The 27,059-nt window shown below is 40.1% G+C and overlaps 1 protein-coding gene across 2 annotated transcripts in view; it reads left to right on the forward strand.

Annotated features, from left to right (window-relative positions):
- Nucleotides 1-27,059, forward strand: part of VPS41 (VPS41 subunit of HOPS complex) — a 141,967-nt gene that overhangs the window by 45,778 nt on the left and 69,130 nt on the right. Inside the window, exons 5-7 of one of the 2 annotated variants that reach the window (XM_054019212.1) lie at nucleotides 2,742-2,816; nucleotides 9,785-9,847; nucleotides 10,657-10,722. In XM_054019212.1, the coding sequence (XP_053875187.1) occupies nucleotides 2,742-2,816; nucleotides 9,785-9,847; nucleotides 10,657-10,722 (204 nt within the window). Of the gene's footprint in view, nucleotides 1-2,741; nucleotides 2,817-9,784; nucleotides 9,848-10,656; nucleotides 10,723-27,059 lie in introns of those variants that run through there. The other variant, XM_054019214.1, reaches the window with a different exon arrangement.

The raw sequence follows: 27,059 nt of genomic DNA on the forward strand, positions 1-27,059 counted from the left end.
GGCTGAGTTAAGAGAGGAGAGGATGTTCCTACACTACTGGTGAAGATGCTAAAGACCAAGGCCAGCAGTTGACAGGATTGCTGCAGTGGTTCTGCACTCCCCACACCTGGGACAATCAGTTATGTGTGATGTTTGAGGATAACTTTCATCAGCTGGACTACTGCTTAGGGCCTGGACCACAACAGCACTGGTAGGACCAAGTTGTTATCGAGACCTGCGATGAGTGGTATTGGCTGCATAATGTAAGATAAAGGAGACTTTTTTTGTGTGCTGAGGTTGGCACGGGAATGCTGGGGCTATCTACCAGAGTAAGAGCGCAGCTCCCTGTGGAAAAGAGTATCAGTTTGCCCAGTAGTAGTTGGCTCCCTGGAATAGTTGCCCATTGATTTGAGCACTAGTTTGGGTTTAGGAAGCCCATGGGGAGTGATGTGGTGGAAGTTTGTATGGCAATATATTGTGTGCTGCAGGAGGATGTGTTCAAGGTGGCCAGTGTGCCAGAGATCATTCAGGGTTTTGAAACAGCTGGGATTCTTGAATTTAGCTGGAGCTGTTGATGGAACCCATGTGTCCATTCTGTATCCCCTCCCATCCCTAGCCCAGTTGTATATTAATAGAAATGGATGCTCCTCAAAGATGGGTATGTGGGCCTTCACAGGTCAAAATGGCTGGCGGACATGTACATAAGGTAGGCAGGCAAAGGGCATAATGCGAGAGTTTTTGAAAACTGAGGCAGTAAGCGACTCTGATCTCACCTGACAACATTGACATTAATGGTGTGTTTATCCCCATTGTGAATCATTGCATATCCCTTAATGAAACCATTCACAGAGTACATAAATCTAGAGAGATACTGATTCAACTCTATACTCAGCAGATGCAGAATAGTGATGAAATTTCTGGGATACTGAGCTGACAGTGGAGATGACTCTCCTTGAATGACCATGTTAGAGATTAATGTAGCAATTAGGATAGTTGCCTGTATTATTTTGTAGAACATATATGAAACCAAAGGTCGTGTCTTCTATGCACACAGGAGTGAGAAGGCAGAGGGGCTTGCAGCAACCTATGCATAGCTGGATAGATAAGTTATTGAATCTGAGGCGGTTACTTAGAGCAGCCTACAATAGGAATGCTGACCTAACCAGAAATACTCTGTGCAGGTGCTTTCCAAGGTAATGATGGAGAATTGGGGATGGGGCAGTGAAGTGAATGTCCCAGAGTTTGATTCCTTTTCCTCATAATTCCTTTAAGCTTCCCAAAGGCTCCCAGAAGTCCTTAAGATATCTCCTGTAGACTGCTGAGCCAGGAACTGTGATATAAGACAGTGTAATTATAACAGCAAGTGTGGACACACAACAACACTGTATCTGAAATAGCATGACTGGCATTAGACACACTACATTACTGCTATCCTGGTAGTGCAATTGCAGATGGTTCCCTTATCTAGTGTACACACTGCTAAGAGGTAGTTTTTTTTTTTTTCCATGAGTACAATATACAATTCATTTTTACATCAATTTCAGCATTATAGTAAGTGTTTCAGTGAGTGTATTTTGTGTTTGGGCTATTTTAAATTTTCATGACAATTTTGCAAAGTCTTTTAAAACGTGTAAGGGATCTTGAAAATGGTGAATGGTGAAGATCCTCAAGTGACAAGAGAAGAAATGAGACATTTGTTTTATTTGTAATTTTGGCAGTACATGGGATTGTGATTGGCATAGTGCACAAGCAAGTTTTACGTACACCTCTACCCCGATATAACGCAGTCCTCGGGAGCCAAAAAATCTTACCGCGTTAAAGGTGAAACCGCGTGATATCGAATTTGCTTTGATCTGCTGGAGTGCGCAGCCCCGCCCCCCCAGATTACTGCTTTACTGCATTATATCCGAATTTGTGTTATATCAGGTCGCGTTATATCAGGGTAGAGGTGTACTTGAGTATAGTCAGATGTGCTTTTACTTGTTGGATTGAAATACTCTGGAGCATATGTATGGTGTTAAATATTTGTACTCAAATGATGTAATGAGTACTCCTGAAGGGAAGGGCAGATGCTTCTCTTAAATTACATACAAAGTGGTGCTGTGTAATCTCAGGGGCTGCAGACAACCATTTTGTTCTATCGCAAATAACATGAAGATAAAATCACCATAAATGATTTAATCGTGAGGGCCTCTTCCGAAATTATTTGGTAATGACAAGGTTTAGGTTATGTAGTTTTGTGGTGTTTTGCTTAAATACCTTCTTTTGAAGATCATGTGAAAGGTAGAACTGAAAAAAGTTAGAACAAAGATTTGTAGGGAGAAAATAATTGCTGTTATCACCATGGACCAAACTAGAACAACTGAAAAGTCTTACGATGTAACATTCTTCAACGTGTTCTTAAAAATGTGCTCGATGCCAAGAGAGACTCATAATGAGTGTGTTATACAGGTTCAAAACTATGAGTTGTACAGGTATGGCATTTTACATACATCTCCAAGTCCCTGCAGTAGGTAAATAGGAAAAATGTCAGGTTTCTGGGTTAGGCACAAGGCTAGAAACAAAGATGTATTTTAGCGCTGGTATAGAAAGACCTTTTTTTTTGTTTCTTGAACTCATGTAGCTAAAACACTAGAGAGATTTTATTGGGGGGGAGGAGGGAGAAAGGTATTTGATCATTGATGCAACTTTTTCTTAAAGTTTACATGTTTAAAAAAAAAAACCAAAAAACTTTAAAAAAAGTTTACATGTTCTTTTTATAGAGCCCAGTGAAGATAAATCAGATCAGCCTGGATGAAAGTGGAGAACATATGGGCATATGCTCGGAAGATGGCAAGGTACAACTAAACCACTTACATATTTAAAGAGGCACCAGCAGTGTTTGTATACTAAACTTTGGGTCCGCATGATATCTGTGCAGTAAATACCCGTGTTAGAAGTAATTTGATCTTCCATTTCAGGAATTGGGCTCACCTATGAATACGCATAATTAAAGTCAAATATATTTTGCACAAATGTGCCTTAGGAAAAGTAATTACAAGAATGTCAATAATGTAACTGGTATTAAGCTGATTAACAGCTGTTGCAGGAGGACATGTCACCTTAATCATTACTGCTGTGCCAGTTATACTTCAGTGACTAGTCTGCTGCTCCTGCAAGACAGTAGTTTAATGCCTTTCTGCTATAAATCCACAAAATTGGATTTTGTGGCATGATTTCTGTGGGCTGCTAGTTTTCATTTTCACACGTTATGAATGTTTCTCTTGAATTATAGAATCTTTTGATAAGCAATCATAGTTTATCAGAAGAATAAAGTGTCTTACAATGGCCACATTAAATAAATGCAAAATCAATATATGTACAGTCCTAAAAAACTGGCACCTACTTCCTAGACTGTGGACATATATCATTCGTACAGTGTATAACTAACAATTATCATTGCTTCCCTGGAATGTTGAGCTGTGACATTTAGTGGTTTTAGTGATTGATTTTCCACTTATAAGAATCTCTTTTTTTGGTGTTTTAAGTCAGTGGCAGTCTCTTCTAATGTTGGTTTGCAGTGATAAAATTCTAATGCACATGGTGTATTTAAACTTCTTGAAAATAATATTGCTAGTAGACACGGTGCATTAAAAATCAGTTCTTAATATCTGTCTCACTTACTGAGTATAACATGGTTTTCCCTAATCTAATTTGGCAGGGCTTGGTGGTCCTAATCCACTGATCCATTAAGGATCAGTAAATTAAAACTAATGTTGGCTCTTGTGATAGGAAAAAGAGGAAACAAACCCATTTAATTTCTATTTACTTTAAAAAAATGAGTTTTGCTTCTCATGCATGGAGCCAGTTTATATATCCAAGCCTAGTGTTTCTCAAAGATATCTTGATGTTAGTATCTTGACCCAGTAATTGGGATACTAGTGCCCATCAAAAAGGGCTGTGGAATTTTACAGCCTGTGAGAAACTCAGCCAGGGTGATGTAATCTTAGCAAGATAATGGAAGGATCAGTAATTGTTTAAAGGTAATCATATATGTTGCAGTAGTATTGTTGGGTTTGAATGTTTTTGAAAAGAAAAAATAATACATCTTTGTAAGGACTCCTGTGATGTCTGTGGATTAGAGTTGAAATAAGAATATAACAGAATGCGGCCTCAAATCATACAAATGTGGTTCACTAAATTAATTTGAATAATTATAAATTAAATTTTTTTTTAGGAATCTGCAGAAATGCACATACTATAGTCCAAATATTCGGTAAATAATTATTTTCTAATGTGCATTGTAAGACATGGCTTTATTTAGAAAATGTTTATTACTTTGGAAAATGAATTATGTTTTAACCAGGAATCTAGGTCAAGCTTTTGTTCCTGTGACTCCAAATGCTCATTGGCAGATACAATTATGCAATACATAAAAGACAGTATAAGCCTCTGTCTCACAATCCAGTTCTGCTTCTGGCACATTTCTAGTTAAGTGTTGAAATATGCGTGCTATATCGAGCACTTTTCTTCTTGAAGACCAGGAACATTATATTTCCCCACATTGAGCATTGAGATGTCCATCTGGAGACTTCCAAAGTTAGGAAGCTTCAGAAGTCAAAAGTTTTTGAGCTTGTCCCCAGAAGAGTTATTGATCTATAAAGGAATCCAAAGAACAATAGGGTGAATAGTGCAATGTGCGCAGGAAAAAAATGAATCAAACCATGGACAATCTATGCAACTTGCTTTGTCTCTTTTTCACCATTTTACTTAACACTACTCTTGTCCCTCAGCAGTGGGGCAGTATGAAAAATACAACTACAACTCTTATTAATATTTTATTTTTATGACAGTAGCTTTTAGAATCCTCAACCAAAGTTAGGTGCTGTTCATACATGTAGCAGAAAATAGTCCCTCCCCAGAAGGCTTTGCTATCTAAGTTCCTGATCCTACAAAGGCTTAGACACATGCTTAACTTTACACACTACGAGTCGTTTCATTGACTTCAATGGGATGACTATCACTGTGCAAAATTTTACAGTGTTTACAGGATCATAGCTAAGTAGACAAGACAAAGGGGTGTCCGCCTTGTCTTTTACTTAGATAATAAGCTTTTTTGAGGCAAGGTGTTTCTTTTTGTTACTTGTTTGTACAATGCTTGTCATAATGGAAAAGCCTGGTCCATCGCTGGGGCTCCTATGCACTATCCCAATAACAATTAACAATAATAATTATCATTGTTTTCTCTATTTCACATATGGGGAATTGAAGCACAGAGAGAGAAAGTGACTTGCCCAAGGACACATAGGAAGTCTGTAGCAGAACTGGAAATACATCTTAGTTTTCCTGAGTCTTAGTTTCCTCAGTCAGCCAAGCTTCAGCTAGTTTCCCATAGCACTAATCTTTACAGGAGACCTGGCTAGGAAGTACTTAGAGAGCTCCATCTCCTCCCGACTGCTAATTTTGTAGGTACAAAACATATATGCAGATGATAAAATCAATAAACATATTTACCAAAAAATTTGATTCTGTTGAATCAGCTTCAGCTATAAAAGAAAATGCAACAAAGAACAATCTCTATGGATTTTGAACCAGCTACAGAATCTCTCTAGATTTTGAACCAGCTACAGTGCCTCAAGTATTCTTTATTAATTAATGAACAGGGATAGTCTTATAGGCAGTCCCTGGTAAAGATTTTGCATAATGTGAAGAATGTATTTTCCCCAGACATGAGTCAATCTGCACAGAGTAGAGGAGTATGATTCATTTTCTGAGGGAAGACTGAGACGAGCTGCTCTGTCGCTTCTGTATTCCTCTAAATTATATACTTTATTTTTCTTCACCATTTTTCCTTCTTTACTACTTCCGCCCTCAACCTGGCATTGGGCCAGCCTTTGTGACTGAGGAAGGGCACTGGCCCTGAGTTAGTCATAGAAGTCAGAGGAGAGCAATGAAATATTTCCAGGCCCACCTGACCTGGTATCAGTGAGCATTCTAGAGCTAGAGTCTCAGACTTGAAACCCAGACATAAACCAACTGAACAACTACGTCTGGAAGCACTGGATTGTCAATCTAGTCCTTTTTACCCATTTAAGTATAAGGGACCGTGTATTGGGATACTTACGGCCCAGAAAGTGAGTCTAAAATCAGATATAGAGATACTGTGTGTCTATAAAATCAGATACAGAGGCTTTGTGAAACATAATGGTCTCCCATTGTGGGATGCCTTTTAGACTACCTAAAAATGTGATAAACTGAGTGGAGACAGAAGGTAGAACTGGATAAATCCAATATAGCTTTGTAATTTGAAAAGAATCACTTTCTCTTTGTAGAATAAAAGACATTAAGGAGTAATAAACTGATCTGTAGGGTCCCCTGAGTAAACATAATATACGTTTTATAATGTGGGGTTATTTTCCCTTTAGTTGACTGGATCCATTTTACTTCCAAATTCTGAAAAAATATAAATGTTGAAAACATGTATCACTGTGTGCATGGGCAACACAGTGCTACATATTTATTGGAGCTGTTATCATTCTAGCAGCTACTGCTGATGTTAATTTTGGTTATTCGGTTTTAATTCATTTAAGAAGCATGGTGGTGTGTGGTTCTTTTTTAAAGAAATATACAGGCTGATTTGTCAGATGGGTAAGAGATTCTTATGTTTAAACCTCTTATCTTTCCTCCCTTCTCCTTGGTCTCCTTCCCTTCCTCTGCCTGCATCTGATTATTTTGTTTATTCTGTTGAAACTGAGGTGCTATGCCAATTGACCAAAATTACCCTCCCCACCCCCAAAATAACCTCCATCCCCAAAGATTATTGTAGGTGTAGAGTCAATCTCAATTTGAATATCACCCATTCGTCTCTACCAGTGGCCCCCAAACTGTCGGGCACATCCCCTAGGGGGCATGGAGGAATGTTGGGGGGGGGGTTGCGCAGCAGGGCCTAGGCCAACCCCTACAGGGGGCGGGAGGGAGCGCCACCCAGTCCTGCTCTGTGCCCAGCCACAACCCCGCTCTGCCCCCATCCCAGCTCTGGCCATAGTCTCAGCTCCACTCTGCCCTCTGCTCCGCCCCCAGGCCAGCTCTGCCATCATTCCCTCTCCATCCCCAGCTCTGCCTTCAGCCCAAGCTCCTCTGCCGAGGAAGCCTTGGCTATACAGTAATGGTTTGAGGGCGTGGACACTGGTGAGGGGGAGCGTAACAGGAAAAGTTTGCGCACCACTGGTCTGTACAGTTCACTGGCTGACTTCCATCATCGCAGACTTATGGTGCTTCTCTCTGTCTCCAAATAATGTCCAAGCCTCCGGAGCAGTATCTTGGCCCCAGTTAGTATGTAAAACATTCTTTAAGTCTATGTTTGCACTACAAGCTAGGGGTGTGATTCCCCTGCTCGTGTACATATGCTTACGCTTGCTCTCATTGAGCTAGTGCAAGTATAAATAGCAGCATAGCCGCAGTAGCACAGGTAGCAGAGCACAGGCACGACTAAGCTGTGTCAAGTACAACCTCCCCTGAAATCGGTGGATATGTACTCTGCATGGCTCAGCCATGCCTCTGCTGCTGCTGACTGTGCTATTGTAGCTGTGCTGTTTATTTATATTCATGCTGTCTTGATGAGAGCTAGCTCAAGTGTGTGTACAGGAGCGGGGGAATCACAACTCTAGCTCTTAGTGTTGTCTCGTAGCATGAGCAGATATTCCTGGAGACATACGGAACTAAAGTTCCTTTGGCTCGTCACTGGTGGCTGTCCAGCTTTATTCTAAAGATCCTGTTACTTTTTTCTGAAAGATTCCTAAGGGGCAACTACAGTCATAAAAGACAGAAATGAAAAAGCCAGTGAGATAATTGAGTCCATTTCCTTGAACATGCAGAATAAAATCTGTTGATAGGGTTGTGTGTCTTGGAAAACTAGGGTCTGATGTCTAAGTCTGTATGTACGCTGTTGCTGCTCCTTTGCCTACACAGTGATTGTTAAATATTACTGTTGTTTGCTCCTTGTTTACAAGATAACCACCCCCTGAGCTAAATAAACTTGGACTGAGTTAATTAGCACAAACAGTGTATAAGAAAATGCCATGGTCCAGAAGAGCATCTCTTGAACATACTGGTGAATATATTTTTACTGGAGGGCTCAAAGACTCATTCTGTTGTTGGCATATGTGTCCTGAGCATCTCCTTCATCCCTCCACTTGAAATGTATGGGGGTCTAAAGTGTGTATGATGCTTGCTAGAAGCAGGGAGGAGAGTCTGTTACAGCTTCTGGCCCCCAAATCTACAGAGCCGAAATAAGTATCCCCAAGTACATGTGCACCCTTCTCCTCTTTCTCTAGCCAGGCCGGGGTAGTACCACTTACAAGGACTTAAGATAATGTTTTCATTTTCCATTCATACCATTTTGTGTTGTCTTTATCCACATTTCTCCAGGAACATTTTTCACCTTTCATTCACATGATCATTGATACCATTATTTAGATAGAACAAAACAGAAAGATAGAAGATTTATCTTCTTCATTGCAAAAATAATTTCTGTTGCATTCATGGCTTCGATTATTCTCATCTGTTCTTTAAAGAAAAGAAAACATTTTTCTGTTCTTAAAACCTATTAAACATCTTTACTGTCATTAATATAGTTTTGTTTGCTGTAGCTGTATGTAGTGTGCTTGGCTCTAATTGAAGGAGAACATTATTGTATATAGTTGCAACTGCAGAGGTGACTATTAAATAGCATTTACCAACAGTTACTTCAACTCACTAGAAGAGGAGAGGGACCTTTTCACAGAAGGAATTCCTAAGTGTAAGGAGAAAAAACATAGGACTGCTAGATGCTTTTAGGAAAGGCCATTAACATTGTGGTGTTTAGGGCATGTCTACACTACACAATTAAGTTGACTTAAGTTTGATTGACCTACAGCCACCACAGTAATTAAATCGGCTGTTCGTGTTCACACTACCCTCCTCCTGCTGGTGGTGTGCGTCCTCACCAGGAGCACTTCCACCAACTTCAGTGGGGCATTTTGGGGGCTGACAGCCCAAGCTCTCAACTGGAGCCCTGCCACCCAGGACTGACTACTGGAGCTGTCGCCCCAGGATGACCGCCAGAGCCGGGCTGTCCAGGATGGCAGAGCTGACAGCTCGGGCTGTTAAAGGCCGTAGCAGTCAATGTAAGCAATGCAGTGTCTACACAGGTACTGTGTTGACCTAATTACATCGACCTAAGTGCTATGTCTCTTGCAGATGTGGAGTTATTAGGTTGGTGTAGTGTGCAGCAACATTGTAGTGTATACGCTTACAGAGTTAGGTTGATGTAAGTTGCCTTATGTCAACCTAACTCTATCGTGTACACTAGGCCTTAGATTTCATGCTAGTTTTGCTTTATAGTCCAGAGGAGATTTTTGGAGACTTGAAGGATTCTAAGAAGCATCTCTGAAGCTGAACTGTATTAACCTTAAAAAAAAAAAAAAAAGGCACTTAGCTTTTCAGGGGAAAAAAAAGCTTTTAATATATGTTCCATTGAGTTTTATTAAGTATATGTGAATGCTTTTCATATCTATTAAATTAGTATCTGTTTTAACAGAAGTGATCAGCCTAAAGCAAAAAGAACTCTTATTTCTTGTGGTGCTTGTAAAACCTAATTGCAAAGAAGCACTCTGGTACTGTTTAGGTTCATAGGAGAAACTTAATGGAATCCAAGGAAGTTTCAGATAATTCTGAATTGTTAAGTGTACTGCATTGTTTTAATCATGTTAGGCATTAGCGTTTTCATTCACCTCTCAGTGTTTGTCAGAGTGATTATTACGTGATTTGATTCTAACTGTCTCTTTAGGTGCAGGTATTTGGATTGTATTCAGGAGAAGAATTTCATGAAACATTTGACTGTCCTATTAAAGTAAGTACTTATTTAATCCTTAACAAGTACATTATTGGTGCTTTTAATAAAACAAGGGTCACACTGATTCTGTTGCTTAAAAAATACTAGTTCTTTCCCTTAATATTATTTAAATCGCTAGAAAATAGTCATGTGTTCCAGTCCAAAAGCTTTTGAGCTGGTTAGGTTGGGGAAAAACTGTTCTAGATTTTGTACAATCTAGAGTATTATTGACTTTTTTAAAACACAAAAAGCAAAGCGTGAGGGGGGAAATTGTCAGGTTTCAGTTGTTTCCTGTCTTAACCTATTTTTCTGTGTAGATCTGCGATTATAAATTTTGATGGTTCTGATAAGTGCTAGGTCAATATTTTTGAATTGATTAGTATCTTAAATCTATCCTGGGATCAAGTGGTGGGTGATGGTGTCCCAATGATGATGCCCTCTGTAGTAAGGGAAAACCTCAGTTATGCTCCTCGTATCACAGACAAATTGGCTGTCAGAGAACTGCAACAGTAGGGTTGCATGAAGAACCAGGTGGCTTTTTCTCGGCGGGAAAGAGGGCAGTTCTTTTGGTGTAAGATTTTGTTTTATGGAAGAGAACCGTGATAACATTTTTCCAGCAATACTGAGTTTTGGCCACTTGGGAGCTTCCATGGCATCTTAATGCAAATACATTTTTCATCTCTCTACCTAGTAAAAGATGTACATCTGTAACAGTCCATAATGGGCAAAGGTTGCATAGTGTGACAGTTGATACAGCATCTATGTCGCAATTTAACAGATAAACAAATACTTCAGCAATTATACTTTTTCTCCCGCTTTAAACACAGATTGTTGCTGTCCACCCTCAGTTTGTAAGATCCCACAGCAAACAGTTTGTAACGGGAGGAAAAAAGGTAAGCTATCTCAGTATTATAGATGACTTTACAGCTTCTCTTCCCTTCCTCTTACATTTATGGATTCCTCTGTTAAAATAAATATATAAAAATATATTTAAAAAATTACTAAATGTATCGATTTGAAAACCTGGAAGAGAGAAGCAATTTTTTCCTTCTCTTTATCCATTTGTTCAGAAAAACAAAACAAAAATACATAAGGTTAAGCCTTGGAGGGGAAAAATTAGCACTTCTTTTTTAAATATGAAGGACATTTTAATGATTTAAAAACCAGGACTAAGACAAATAATAATAAAAATTGTTTTGTGTTCTGACAAAATATTGATGAGAGTAATTGGACTTCGTGGGCCAATTTCTCTTCATACCTCCAACCCTTTGACATGAAAACAGAATTTGGCTCATAGTGTTATCTTCTGTGGTATATATTATTTTCTGGCTCTGTTCCTTTCCTGTATGAATAAAAACAACGTATGCCAAACTGGGTCATAGTACATTTGTCCTTTAAGTCAGTCTTGGGTTTTCATTTTTGTGCTTTAATGGAGTACGTAATCACTTGTGAGAGAGAATTTAGGCCCCTTAATTTTAAACTTCTTTGTGTGTCAAGGATGGACTTTTTTGTCTCTTTTGTACCCCTTGGTTCCAGGCAATTTGGTCTTTCTAAAGTTAATACTAAGATGTTTCATTTCTCACCTACCAAATCATTGTCCATAAATTCCAGAATTGACCCTATATCATTCAGTGTACAGGAAAAAAATATTAAAACAGTGCAACATGGTGATTAGTTACATTCATGTAGCCATTTATTGTGACCCTTTCTTTTGAATTAAAAATGAACATTTACAGTTTTAGATTCATCAAACTGTATCTGCCTTGCCAGATGACACAGCAATTCTAGTGCTGCTAATAACCTCTTTTCCATCAGCAGTACAATTTATTACTATTACTCATTATTTAAAATAAATAAAATAGCTATGATGTGAATGGTTAAGCCAGCTTTAAGATTAGTGGTTCCCGAACAGCACCCTCTAACCTAGCACTGCAACCTGAATCCCAGCTTGGTGCAGAGCAGAGGCAGGGTGTGTGGAGGGCTTGGAGAATGAGCGCCCTCCGCACTTAGCGTACAACGGCAGCTCCTCTTCCACAGGGCTGGACCTGGTTCCCCAGTCAGGGCATTGCAACTTGGCGCAAGGGGTCATAGTGTCACTGCAGGTTTGGCCTGGCTGCGCCTTCAGCCCATTTTCAAGTGAATGGCACTGCAGCTCACAGTGGGGAGCCAGGCCCAGCCCAGCGTGGTGTGTGTGTGAGGTGGGGTTGGTCTCCAACCTTCTCTTCCCCCTGCCTGGCCTCCCCTCCAGACTGGGCCCACAAACCATCTAGAACCTTCATGTGACCCACTGATGGGTCACAACCCACCATTTAGGGTCCACTGCTTTAGATAATGCACATCAATGGACGTCTCTCCCAACAACCAAGTTGTCAAGCGATTGAGTGGTGGTAATGCTGATCTGGAGAGAGAAACTGGGAATTCATAGAATGAGGAAGCTCTGTCAGGTGGTAAAATAACTTGGATTCACCTGATGCTGAACGGAAAAAACCATCAGGGATTTAACACATCTCTTTGGTTATCTTTGATTACTTGACAGGCTGTTTTATATTCTGCCCTCTGGGAGATGGTATACTGATTCCTAATGCATGCCCATTTCTTGCCTCTTCCTATTCATTTTTTGCTGAGAAAAAACTTTCCTCTTCAGGAAAACTTTAACTGACATTTTAGCATATGATATTTAACATTATAATAAAAAAAAGCCCTGGAAATTTGTAATTTTAGTCTATTAAAATATGTATTTATTTTTAAAATCCTGCAATTAAATTTAAGATTTTGGCCCAACACAAAAAATGCAGTCACATTGTGCACTTAGTCTTTGCAAAATCATACCCAGCTCTGTAATGAGCTCTGAACAGATAGGCCCTACACAATTAGATCTTAATCTGTTGCATGTTCGGGTTAGAGCAGAGATGGCATGCAATACCAACACTATTAGGGTAGTCCCATTAGTTTTGGCAGAACCTTTCGTTTACCCCCAGCCCCCAAATGTAGTTTTTTAGATGTGAAGAAAACTATTTCAATATGACCAACTGCGGTGTTACCTGTTGAGTAGCATATAGAAATAATAGCTTTGAAAATCATGAAATGCCATCCCTGCAGAATTTTAACTCTGGTACCTAATAATAGTTTATATGCTAACATCTTTAAGTCTTTCACTACTGACCATTTGAACAGAGATCCAGCTGTTGAAGAAAGACTTTGCATGGAGTACTCCCACTTTTTTTCATTCTCTTCTAGTTATATTATACATAGGCTTGAAAGGATTAGATTTGTTTCAGTAAATGTTGATAAATGTTGTTTTCACCATATACACACAAACCGAAAATATTTCCATGGAAAATTGAAATTTACAGGTAGGCACAGTAAGAAAAATTATGCTTGAGAACCTATTAGATTTTGATTTCAGGCCATGTATTTTGTATATTTTGACATATGATTTGGACAATTTGTGTGTTATTGGTTATAAAGTTTTAACTTTTTGAATCTCAGCATCTGCTGTCATTAAATAATCATTGTCTGACCCCCTACCCATTGACTGAACCCTCATCATTTCCCTCAGCTGTGAAAATTTAAATAGATGAAAATAGAAAAATAGAAAAAAATGCTTAAAACCCATAATATTGCACAGCTGTGAAAATTTAAATAGATAAAAATACAAACATGCCTGATATTATAAATTATATAATCCTAAAATTTGAATTCTGCCAAGCCTGATTATTCATATAGTCATTTCAGAAAGAGTGAAGGATGTTTACCATTTGAATGCTTGCACATGTCCCTTCTATTTAAGGTGTCTGCAAGCCAATGTGCCAAAGCCAGAGATCTGTGCTTGGCCATGCTGCTAGCCGAGGGCATAAACAGGTGAATTGCCCTGAACACCCTCAGTTCCTTCTCACCACCTGCAGTCGGTAGTTGGAGCATGTGTCCTTGTTGTACTCTTTCCCGTTTTGCCTTTAGATAAAATGTTTCTAGATTTTATTGTTGTAATTAGTTATAGTTAGCAGTACTCATTTTAGGAACATTTTTGTTTCATTTTGTTTGAGCTTTAAGCTTGAACTGGGGCATGTCTAAGACCACGGGTTTTAAGCTCTGTTCTGAATGTAACAAATCCGTGCCTGTCAGTGATCCTTACTCCCGCTGCTTTAAGTGTCTGGAGAAGGACATGTGAGGCATAAGTGCCCTATCTGTAGGAGGGGGTTAAGTCTAGGACTAAGAACTGGAGGGACGTTTGATTAACACATCCTAATGATGGCAGCTTGGAGCCCATCCTTGGCACCTAGCTGTCGGTACACAGGGGTTCACACTGTACTCCATCTCTGAGCATACCGCCAGGTTTGGTGACATCTCTGTGTTGTTGAGAAGATACGATTCTCTGTCTCCATTACCGCACAAGCAGCAGCAGAAGTCGAACGCTTCAACCTCTTCTAACAAGAAGAGGCCCTCTTCTTTGAGTGCTAAGTCCCTGACAGAATCAGACAAGAAGATGGATACCAAATTTAGAACTAAGTCAGCTCCAGATAGGTGCTCCCTGGTGCTCCTTAGCTATAATCATCTGGCATTCTAACCAAAGTACGACATAATAGACAAAAGAGGATTTGTCCTTTTGAAGGCCCAAATTTATTTTCAACGACAGGTGAGGTTTTGCATTCTCTTAAAGATTCTACAGCTATCTTAAAGTCTTCGGGCATATACACTCTAGTCCAGCTTATCTTGCAGGATAGAATAGATACCTCTGCTGGACCTATCTAGACCATATGACTCAATCACCTTCTCCTCTGCCATTTGCTACCTACAAACAGTCTGTACCACTGAAACAGTCTATTTAATTCCTTAGTTGAGGCCAGCATACCACTCACTCTGATTTTCCCTTCCCTTTGGGAGTAAGTTGTTCCACTTCATAAGTGCTTGGACTCACATTACAACAGACTGGTGGGTTCTAAGCATGGTGGAACTGGCATGTATCCTGCAATTTACCTCTGTTCTCACTTCCCACCCACCATCCACATCCTTTTTCTGGGATGATTCTCAAGAGAGTGTTCCAATTCAAGAAGTTCAGTCTCTGATACAGTTAGTGGCCACAGAGGAAGCGCCTCCTCAACATCAGGGAATGGGATTCTATTCCAGTGTATTTTCTCATCCCAAAGTCCAGGGGAAACCACAGACCTAATTTAAAGATAGTTTTGTGTGGTTATCCGAGAATCTATTATCCCATTCTTAGACCCCAGTGTCTGCCCTCTGCTTTAAAGGATGCCTATTTCTGTGTGACTATTCACCAGAGTCGCAGAAGGTTTTTGTTATAGTAGATGTTCATTAGCAGTTTATAGTCCTCCCTTTCAGCCTGTCGTCAGCACCTCAAATCTTCACAAAGTGCATGGCAGTGATTTTACTGCATCTCAGGGCTGTTGATCAACAAGGACAAATCACTTCTTCCTGTGAAGAGAGCTGATTTCATAGGAGCGGTTCTCGACTATCACAGTGAGAGTATATTTCACTGAGGCCAAGTGTCAGGTGATAGTCAACCTGTACAGGGACTTAAAGGGTTGTCCCCATACAACAACAAGGAATTACCTGAGACGTCTAGGCAACATGGCAGCTTGTACATATGTGCTTCAACATGCAAGATCTCACCTCAAAGTTATGCAGAGGTTGTTGAAGTTGTTCTACCACTATCCTCATGATCCAGCGGAGATGTTGACTCTCCATACCAGGAAGTGTTTTGTCGTCACTGGATTGATGGCTAGACCCTGCCAGTGTAAGCAAAGGGGTTCCCTTTGCCCCATCTGTGCCCTCCATGACATCACAGATGCTTCATCTCCCATATTGGGACCTCGCTTAGGGAACCTCCAGACACAAAGATTCTGATCTGACCAGAATCTCTTTCTCCATATCAGTGTTTGAGAATTTGGAGCTGTCCACTTGGCCTGTCAGATTTTTCTTCCCCACATCAGAAGTTGTACTGTAACGTAGAGTAATCGTGGACACCACTGCTACTGTGTTCCATTTGAACAAGCAGGGAGGTGACAAATCAAAACCCTTTGCCAAGAGGTATTGAATCTTTGGACTTCCTGCATTAAGAATGCAATTATGCTTGCTTCCCAGAGGTCCAAAACAGTCTGGCGGATCGTCTGAGCAGAACGTTCAGCAGAGATCATGGGAAATGCCAGAAATAGACCTGTTCACCTCCCGACAGAGCAGGCTGCCTCTTCAGTTTGAGATTAGGTAACAGCCTGAGGTCATTGACAAATGTCGTCTTCTCCTCCTGGAGGGTGAAATTTCTATTTGCTTTCTCCCCATTCTCTTGGTAGCAAGAACTTTATATGCAAACACAGACAGGGTCACACATTCTAATCTTTATAGCACCAGACTGGCCTCAACGGCATTGGTTCTCCAAACACTTTAGTCTCTCACTTTGAAAATCCTTAACTCTTCTTTAGGTCTCAGACATAGTTTTGCTGCACCATGGGCAGACGCTGCATTCCAGCCTTCTCAGCCTACAACTGACTCTTGGTTGCTCAATGGCTAACTCCCCAGGATGCTGTTTCCTTGAAGTTCAGAATGTTCTCTTAACTAGCATGAACACTTAGCTTAGAAAATGGAGGAGGTTTTCTGTGGTCGCAATAGAAAAGTACCTCTCCTTCACAGGCTCCCATACAGTGTATTCTGTTTTACCTGCTTCACCTAAAGGAAAAAAGAACTCTGCCAGTTCTCTGAGTTCATTTGGCAACTTTCTCAGCATTCCATCCTCCTCTGTTTTTTCCAGCCCTATGACTGTTAGAGCCTTATAGGCTCTTCCTTCCTATAAAAGACCCCACACCATCATGGGATCTAAATTTGGTACTGGAGTTTTAATAGTCCCCCCTCCCCTCCTTTTTAAGCTTTTAGCTATGTGCACCATTTTTCATGTCTCAAAGAAGATGACAGTCCCAGTGGCTATTACTTTGGCCAGGAGCAACAGAACTTCCAGCTTTGGATGCAAATACGTTATTTTTTTAAATAAAAATACAGTTAGTTTGTGTCCACACCCTACATTTCTCATTAAAGTAGTGTTTTCACCCAAATCAGCCTATATACTTACTAACCTTTTTTTCCGAAACCTCACTCATAAAGATGAGTAAAAACGCCATAAGTTGGACTTCCGGAGGGCATTAGCCTTTTAACCGGTCAGGATTGAGCAGTATCAAGCAGCCTTGACTGCTGTCTTAGGTCACATACTCGTTAGTGACATTTGCAGGGCTGTGACTTGTTTCTTTGTTCATACCTTCACCACTCATTATGTTCTGTCCCAGGCCTCAATGAATGATGCTAGATTTGGGAGAGTGGTCCTTGTTTATGTAGACTCTGATACCTTCCTCATGTTGAACTGCTTGAGAGTCACCTGATGTGGAATGGACATGTGCAAGCACTCGAAGAAAAAGGTTACATAATTGTTCGATAATGGTTGTGCTTTGAGATGTTGTGTGACCCCTCCATGATCCACACTCCTTCCCCTCTATACTGGAGTCTCAAAAAATACAAGCTTTGGGTGTGAAGGAAATGGAGGGCAGGATCAAGGTGGCTCCACCCCTTTATACCTTCAGCTAGCAGTGCAAATGTGCACAGGTTGCATGCACTGTCCTGATGGATACTGCTATGAGAAAAAGACCTCTGGCTTTGGTCCTCTGGCATACACACACCTGAAGTAGAATGGACATATGCAACATATCTTGAAGAACAACAGTTATTGAACAAATAGGTAATCATTTTGTTTGTTTTTTCCTTGAATTTTTTGCTTGCATTGGTCTATCCACTATTTTAGTAGAGTGTGTGGCCCCTATTCTTAAAAGCACTTAAACATGCATTTAATTTCATCCCTTTTTGTTAATTTTAATATTAAAGTTTAGCACCTGCTTTACTGTTGCACTTAATACCCTGAATCAGGGCCTATGTTTATTAATTGCCTTCTCCTTAATGCTATTTGCTTTGCGACAAATCAGTCCTTCATAAAGGATATGGCATATAATATCTCATAATGTCTATTATAATCCATTATGTGAACATTGTGGGCAAATTATAGACATGAAAAAACATCTAAGGACTTGGCTACACTTGCAAGTTAGAGCGCATTAAGTGAGCCCCAAGCACCCTAACTCCTGAGGTGTCCACACTAGCAAGGCACTTAGAGTGCTTAGACTCTGCAGCTGGAGCGCTCCTGGTAATCCACCTCCACTAGAAGCATAGAGCTTGCTGTGCTTGGGCTGGAGCGCCAGGGTGTCAGTGTGGACGACATGTTACAGTACTGCACTGTGATTGGCCTCCGGAAACATCCCATAATCCCTTGAAGTCAAGTGGCCACTCTTGTCATTGTTTTGAACTTAGCTGCAGGCATGCGGATATCCCCTTTCAAAGCTCCGTTTCTGACAGCTGGCATGCTTATGTGCTCCAGGACAAAAAGCTAACCATTACTGTGGAATGCTGCTGCTACCGAGGCAGACGTGTGTGTGTGTGTGTGTGTGTGTGTGTGTGTGTGTGTGTGTGAGAGAGAGAGAGAGAGAGAGGGAGGTGGGGACTGATGTCAGGGTTTCCCCCTTCCCCGTGCCACTGTCTGAATTTACAAGACAGCATGCTGACACCCCCCCCAAACACATTCTCTCCCCCCACATACACACAACAGACTCCCTGTCACACTCCACCCCCCATTTGAAAAGCACGCTGCAGCCACTTGCACACTGGAATAGCTACCACAATGCACTGCTCTCTGTGGCGTTGCAAGAGCTGCTAATGTAGCCATGCCACTGCGCTTGCAGCCGACAGTTTAAACACCCGGCAGCGCTTTCCCTGCTGATGTCTCTGAGGACTGGTTTAAGTCCCGGAGCTCTACATCTGCATGTGTAGCCACAGCCTAAGTAATGTGCTGGGTTTAAGGGTATATAATTATAAAATCTTGATCCCAGCACTGAGTGGATCTTCAGAACCTGTAGGATTCATTGTGTGGTACTGTGGTGAGCATATCTTAAAAACACCATTGTACTCAGTAAACAACAATGGCTCCTTTAGGAGCCATTAAAGTGATTAGACATTGAAAAAAGTTTTATTTTCGTTGTACAAGCTCTACAAAGCTACTAAACGTAATATGTTCTGTAGACACTTCAGAGGTATTTTTAAAAGAAAAAATATTGTGCTGTGGTCAAATTAAAATACAAAGCCAATCTGTTACTTACACAAATTGTAATTATATATATCCTACAATGTTAATCCTATTCATCTGAATAAGAAATGCAGAATTCTTGAAAATGTGGATAAAATAATTGCCCCATATTGTTGGCCAGGAACGGTTTTTTAGAAATGAATGTTTTTTCTTTTCCTGAAAAGTGTAGGTGTATTATGGAAGTGCTGATATTAGCTCAACTACAGGTGATAGGTATTGTACTAAATACATTGTCCTTTCTTAACTCTGCAATTAAGTACAGTACTATTTTGAATGGAGCACTTGGCAGATGATGGTGACCCTGAAATAATAATAATATTATATTGTAAATAACAGGGCATCCCTGGCCAGAGCAGGCAGTCGAGCTTCAAGGCAAGGGGAAAAGACAAATAGTGTGCTATTGGAGACAGTAAGCTTCTGCCTGGAAAAAAGAGTCTAATCTTTAAAAATGACAGGGCGAAAGCTAGCTAATGAGGGTGCTAAAGCTGAAATAAAGGTATTCTTCACTTAACCCTTAGGCCTTGGCTACACTTGAGAATTCACAGCGCTGCTGCGGCAGTGCTGTGAAGCACGAGTGTAGTCGCGCCGGCAGCGCTGCAAGTATTCCACCTGTCCGAGGGGAATAGCTTGCAGCGCTGCGAGCGAGCGTGCAGCACTGCACTCTCTGATTACACTGGCGCTTTACAGCTCTGCACTCGCTGCGCTCGGGGGGGGGGGGGGGGGCGGCGTTTTCACACCCCTGAGCGCAGCAAGTTCAGCGCTGTACAGCACCAGTGTAGCCAAGGCCTCAGAATGCTGGCATTTACTAACCTATTGGTTAAGTGAACAACACAAGTATCCCCTGTATTCGGAGCATTAAAGGCAAAATGAACTGAGAAGAAAGATTGAAAGATATGTAAGTTCCAAATCATGTTATTGGGTACTTATCTCTTGTTCAAAGATACAGTACTTTAAATTGCTCTGCTCTTCTGACCTCTTTCTCTTGGTAAAGCTATTGATGAGACTTTACACTTTGTGCTTTGACCAATATCAAAAAGTGATTAGTGAAGGTACTTTTCAGGATATTGCTAGGATATTGATTAGTTACTGATGCCTTTCACTGTTACCTACACTGGATCAGTGTATGTTTGTTAATTAAGATTTTGTGGGCCTATCTTACTAGATGGTGTGGACACTTAGCACATTCCAGCTGATGTGCAAGCCTGTTGAAAACAGTAAGAGATAAGGGTGTTCATCACCTCATGGTATCAATCACTTAATTCTAGGGCTTATATTTTTCAGAGTGATGAGTGATTTTGAGTGCCACAATTTTTGGTTGCCCGACAGGAAACACTTTTTAAAGGAGTGTAATTTTTAGGCTAAGGGTGCTGAGTTCTTTCTGGAAATCGTGTCTCTTTAAGATGTATTAAGTTGGGCACTCAAAATTGCTAGTCAGTTTTTAAAAAAATAGGCATAGATTTCTGTTAGAGATACTGGAGATACAAGGAATAATTTTCAAACATGGATGTCCCCAATACATTTTCTAAGCATATATATACATATTTTAAAGAGCATCTAATTTAGGTGCCCAAGTTTGAACACTAGACCCTTTATATTGCATGCCATAACAATAGCGAAAAGTCTTTGGCATTTTGGCAAATGCTTAGTTTAAAACCCCAAACTAATTTTTCAGTACTTGAATTCCAGGGCAGCATTCATAGGCTCCGCTGCTTGACACATCACAAACAAGATATTCTAAATTCTGTTTCACTTCCAATTTATGGCCATCTCTAATACAGAAATAGAATAGAGATCTTGAACAATTCTCAAACGGGAAGAGAAATAGCATTCTTCTCATAAAGCTGCAGCTGCTGTTACGAGCAAAGCAGTGAAATTTGTATGTTAAAATCAGGTCTGCCACAGAATGTCTCCGATTTTTTTTTATTTTTAATTGTCTGATTTTTTTTTTTTTTTTGTGTCAGCAAATACAGTTTAACTTTGCTTTTTGAGTGAGCAGATGACCTTTACCTCTGAACCCTACAATATGTACTTCATAATAGCTGGTTGGACTACTTTGACAAATTATTAAATTGTCAGGATGCTGTTTGCAGCATAGTCCATTTTTAGAAACCAGATAGTCAGCTGTTTGGCATTGCGTTGTGTAGAAGAGGAGTACCAGACAAGAAAGGCAGATTGCTTTGTAAGCTGTAAAATGTCAGTCAGTAAATACTGAGAGGTCCAGTTTAAGTGAAGTAAGAGCAGATACTGTAGCAATCTGTGTCCAGGCATTGGGTAATTTACCTTAAACAGGGTACAGGCTGAAGCATTCACCAAGCCAAAGTAATTTCTAGCTATGACTTACTCACAAGGATGTAGGATGTTTTGAATGTACTTGATATATGTAGTGATATTCAATAGATGAGTGCTCTAATAGTAGTGATGTCTTCTTCACTTAGTAAACAGATATTATAATATATGTAACTTGATGGGTTCCCCCCCAGTCAACACAATATGCATCTTCAGGCAGAGAGAGAGAGAGAGAGAATTAGAATTCACTTGTGTAGTATATGGAATTAAATCATATTTCTAATCCATGTACGTGTATATATAAAAATATTTAACAGCTGTACCTGAGATTCTAGACATAAAGTATCAAAATACATGAAGTGTAGAAAGATTCACATGCATTTATACAAGATAATTAACTTCTTAGTATGAGAAATTTGGATTTTCAGGTTAAATCATGCCGTTGGCAGTTTGTGTGCTGGTGATAAGTAGAATCCATCAGTTAAAGCAATTAAGATTTAATCCAGTAGAAATAGTCTCCCTGAATCCTCCTGGGTTTGAAGCTATGGAATTTATTCACAGTGATGTTGTTATTAGTTATAGTTTATTTGGGAGAAACAGCCCTCTGTTTATTGGCCACAGCCTCTGCTAACTTCTTTGAATCCACCCAGTTCATTACCATTTATAACAGGAGGGTTTATTTGCACTATACATATATAACATTCACTAATTCTGGGTTCCTGGCTAAATATAAATCTTAATGTACAGTATTAGGTTGGGTTATTAATGTGTATTTGTACCTTGGGTTTGTCACTTACCCATTTTTTTTTTAGTATCAAATAAGAGAGGTTATTCTCTTATTTGATGCTTCCCTACGTCCACTGCAGTAGTGTCAAATATAATGTATAAATGTTTGTAAAACTCTTCAATATCTTCAAGAAGAAATAACTACATAAATTGAACATGTTATTTTTATGTGATAGAAACAGGTAATATCCCGCATTTTGCATGTATAAATTAGCTGTACAGAACAATTTGTTCCCTTTGAAACTTATGGTTTTTGTGGGAAAAGTGTTTTTCATTTCATTGTTGTGAAAATAGTATTTGGTAGCTAGAAAAAATCAGTTTAAATTTCATCCCATTGACATTGCTGTTGCTGTAGTCTTTTTGTTATCTTTATTCAGATGATTGAGGATTCCTATACATAGTTTAAAGACTGGGATTACATGTAATTAGGATTAGTGCTAATTGCATGACAGGCTCCATTAGGTCAAAACACTAGTCTATTCTCTTTAGTGGCTGCACTCCACAGAAGAGTTCTGAGCTCTCTCCAAAAAGGCTGATGTATTAATAGTGCAAGTTACACAGAATGGTGTTCAATAATCCAGCTGAATTACATTGACTCAGTTTTAACATCAAAAAGTCCTCTGCTCGATCCCATTGAACAAGCTACCAACGAATACATTTCAGCAGGCTTCTCCTACCGTTGCAACAGTTAGCAGCGCAGTGGTTGAATATAGGCATGTGGATGCTTATTCAACATTTAGAAAAATCCTGAGGAGTCTTTCATTAAAACACCATAAAACAATAAAGTGGTGAGAAACCAAGAAGACTCCAGTGTGGCAGAGCTTTGCACACCCCTTCTCTGTAATGGTGAGGAAAGTGGGGTCAAGTCCAGTATCCAGTGTGATGATGTCAGAGAAGGTTTAACTTGCTTGTTTTATTGCAGCCATATTATATTGTGATACATTATACAAGCAGGAGATGTTGGGATATGCATCTTAAACACTGCTATACTGTAACAAAGAACTAGAGAGATCTATCAGTACAAAACAGAGAGAGGAATGAAGGATATTGTAGAGAATGCAAGGAAGTGATTTTGCTGTTGCTGCTGCTGAAAAATAAATACTGAGAGTGCTAGCTGCCAGAAAGTGGATTTATGGGAAGTAAAGCCCTAAAATACCTTCCCCAACCAAAAAGACAGAGGGTGGGGGAAACCCTGTCTTGGAAACTTTTTTTTTCTCTCTACATACATAGCTCCCATTGAGTTTAAATTGTTTTTTTGGTTTTTGATAATGACAATTCAGTGTTATAGCTGTGTGGAAGATGAACTAAATAAATTAACCAACTGCTTTTAAGAGAAATATGCTCAATGGATTACAAACGCCTAAAATGCTTCGTAGAACATTCATGTTCAGTGAGTCTCAAGGTGGCTGTATTGTGAGGAAAAGAGAGAGAGATTTTATTAAATGTCAGTAAAATAGGGTGTATAGTTTTATTGCCGTTAAATTAGTATAACATTTTTGAGAGAAGAATATTGTCTTATTGAAGCCACTAGATTAGGAGTTTTTTCTGTTGGCACCAGTATTAGTTACTGTTGTACTGTAGTTTTGGAAATGGAAGAATGACCTTGTGATTAGGACACTGGTTTGAGCTTTAGGAGACTGGGTTCAACTCCCTCCTCCGCTACAGACGCCCCATGTGACATGGAACAAATCACTTCATCTCTGGCCCCAGTTCAGGAAAACACCATATGCATGTGCTTAACTCTAGGCACATGTGTAAGTGCTGTCCTGTATGGGGACGTTTTCCTGAGTAGGGTCTTTGTTTCTTCATCTGCAAAATGGGGATAGCAATTCTTCTTTTCTCCCGGCCTTTGTCTTTGTAGGCTCTGATCCTGCAAACACTTGTTTTACATTTCATTACATTGTTTACAATGTGCGCAACGATAAGCACATGCGTAAGTGTTTGGGGCTTACGCCTATATATTATTCAGGGCAGGGGTTGTCTGCTGTGTTGGGCTGAGATTTCAAAACAGGCTTTCCATGGTGCAATATGTAGATGTTCCTTCCCCCTTCTCCCCCCACAAAAATATTCTTCACTGTAGGCAGGTGGGTTTAAATAGGTATTAAGAATCCATAAAGGACATTGCCTACCACAATATAATTCTAAATTGATGTGTATTGTGGGTCTAAATAATGTAACATTGCCTATTCTATATAATGCTTTAGGAAACAGTTGACATTCAAATAGCATTTAATTGAACTTCAAATCTATCGTTAATACTTTTTCTACTAAATTTATATTATTGAGGAAAGTTTAGCATCATTTGAATGAGCTAATGTAAGCAAAAATTTTCACATTTATTTTGGAAATCTTAAATTTCTCTAGAGTATTAAGTTTAAGGCCTAATTTTCAGAGGTGCTGAGCACCCACAGTTCCCTTGGAGGCTTGGAGTTGAGGGGTTCTCAGAACCTCTGGAAATCATTTGTTATAATGGCCATCAGTTCTTTGCTGCTGTTTTAGTTTACAGTAACTCCCCACTTAACGTCCTCTTGCTTAACGTTTCGATCTTACATCCCTGCTCCATTACAGAACATGCTCCATTTAAAGTTGTGCAATGCTTCGCTATAACGTCTTTTGTCTGCCTGCTTTGTCCACAGCTGGCAGCCCCCCATCAGCTTCTCTACGCCCCCTCCCTCCCCCCCCAGCACCTCCCGCCCGCCGGCAGACCCCACGGATCAGCGCCTTCCCCTTCCCTCCCCTGATTGCTGCGGGCAGGAGTCAGGGGAGGGAGCGGGAAGCCCGCACACCGAGTCCTCGCTCCTCCCCCCTCCCTCCTGCCACCTGAATGTCGCAAGCCAGCTGATTGCCATGGGCAGGAGGGATGGGGGAGGAGCGAAGACACGGCACACCTTCCCCCATCCCTCCCCTGCCTCCTGCCCGCGGCAATCAGCTGGCTTGCGGCATTCAGGAGGGAGGGGGAGCCTGCGTGCTGTGTCCTTGCTCCTCCCTCCTGCCTCCTGAACGCGGCAAGCCAGCTGATTGCTGCGTGCGGGAGCGAGGGGGGGGGGAGCGAGGACGCGGCATGCGGAGTAAAGGGGGAGGAGGTGGGAAGAAGAGGCGGGTTAAGGGTTGGGGCTTGGGGGAAGGGGTGGTGTGGGCTGGCCGAGGATTGAGCCTCCCACCCCTGGTGCTTGCAGAGTAGGGGAAGCTGCCACTGCTGCTGCGCAACGTGCTTCTCCTAGCCTACAGCACCTTCAGCCTCCTTGCCTGCCTCATTGTCTCCAGTTCCAGTGGGCTGTGTCTGTGCGGGGTAAGGTGGGGGCACCTCCCAACTATAGTACTGTAATGTATGGCAAAAAAAATTCCCTGGAACCTAACCCCATTTACATTCATTCTTATGGGGAAATTGGATTCACTTAACATAATTTCACTGAAAGTCACATTTTTCAGGAACATAAGTACAACGTTTAGTGAGGAGTTACTGTAATTCCTTGTTACAAACTTCATCTTTTTTTCCAGTGTGTTTGGCCAACAATAGGTAACATACAGGACCAAACAGTGGGGTATATGCGTTCTTAAACCCTGACTTGTGCATATTTTTGTAAATATATTCAGTGTGTTCTTATTCAGCAGCTTGTATTTGTAAAAATCATACATTCTGAAAGTGCCAGGAATTTATCCTGAATGAATAAACACTTGAAAACTTGTACCAAAAGTACCACAAGTTTACTGTTGTTTGTTCATTATTGTCTAATCTTAAAAATTTGTCACTCACTGTGGGAGCCTTAACAAAACCACATATAATAGCGAGAAGGTTTAAAAGTGTTCTTCCAAGGGAACTCGATGAATACTTATGAATAACAAATATATTTTCAATGATCACAATATGTTCACAAAAAGAAAGGGGTTCAATTTGCAATCAATATTGTTCACTGTAAATGTAGCCACTTTTAATACTGGTGTGAATAATAAAGTCAACACTTTTGTCTAGTTAAATAAATATCACACACTTGAAGTATTTTAACTTAAAAGAATTAAAACAAATGCTTGAAGTATAACTTTATTTTTTCCCATCAAGCCTTTCTTTAATATTATGTAAATTAGCAAAAATCATTTCCAATCATATGTAGCCACCAATAGGAGCAATTTCTGAGTTCCTTGTATTAAAGTTCTCTTGTCGTTATTTTTCAGTTCAGCTTAACTTTATATTAAAGCAACCAAGCCAAATGATTCATGCCACTTAAAGTTCTTTTGTTTGTTCATATAATCTATGAACAAGTCACAAAGAAACAATTATCCAAAGACATTGACAAGTGTCACTGCTATGCAGGCTCTGTTAGTGAAATTATCTCATTTTGATGGGGGAGAGATTGTAAAGCGTGTGTCAAGTTAGAAAGTGTTCTCTCTGCAGTGCATTTGACATGTAAAACTTGCTGGTAAAACTTCCATTTTCTGCCTCCAATTAAACTTTTTCTGGAAATATCTGTCTTTTGGTGCCATCTTGTGGTCATGCAAAAGACATGCAATCTGTATAGCTATTACCTGAAGCCTTTTTTCTAATACAAGTGTGTTTTTAAAACAATCATCTCTGATCATCCAAATCATTTAAGCATTTAGAGAAAAAATGTTCCATCTGTAGGCAGGGTTGTCTGTAAGTTTCTTACATTTGAAATGTTTCCTTGGAATTTTAGTTTGTTGAGTTAGTCCTCAATACATGCATAAGTGGTTGCAGGGAATGACTTGACACATGAGTAGTCCTGTTATATGCACATGAGCTACTCATTGAAGTAGTTGAGTTACTCATGTGAATAAATGTTGGTAGGATTAGGGCCTTAAACTGTAAGCTGTCCAGGGCAGGGACTTTAGCTTTTTCATGTGTTGCTAATAAACTGATAGCACCCCAGAAATGTTAAAACCATATTAAATAAAAATGTACTGGGGGTACACTGGAATGGATAAACAGTTGGGCTGTCCTGGAACCAATCTTCATTTAGT

This window comes from Malaclemys terrapin, chromosome 2 (assembly GCF_027887155.1).
Source record: "Malaclemys terrapin pileata isolate rMalTer1 chromosome 2, rMalTer1.hap1, whole genome shotgun sequence".
Classification (NCBI taxonomy): Eukaryota; Metazoa; Chordata; order Testudines; family Emydidae; genus Malaclemys; species Malaclemys terrapin.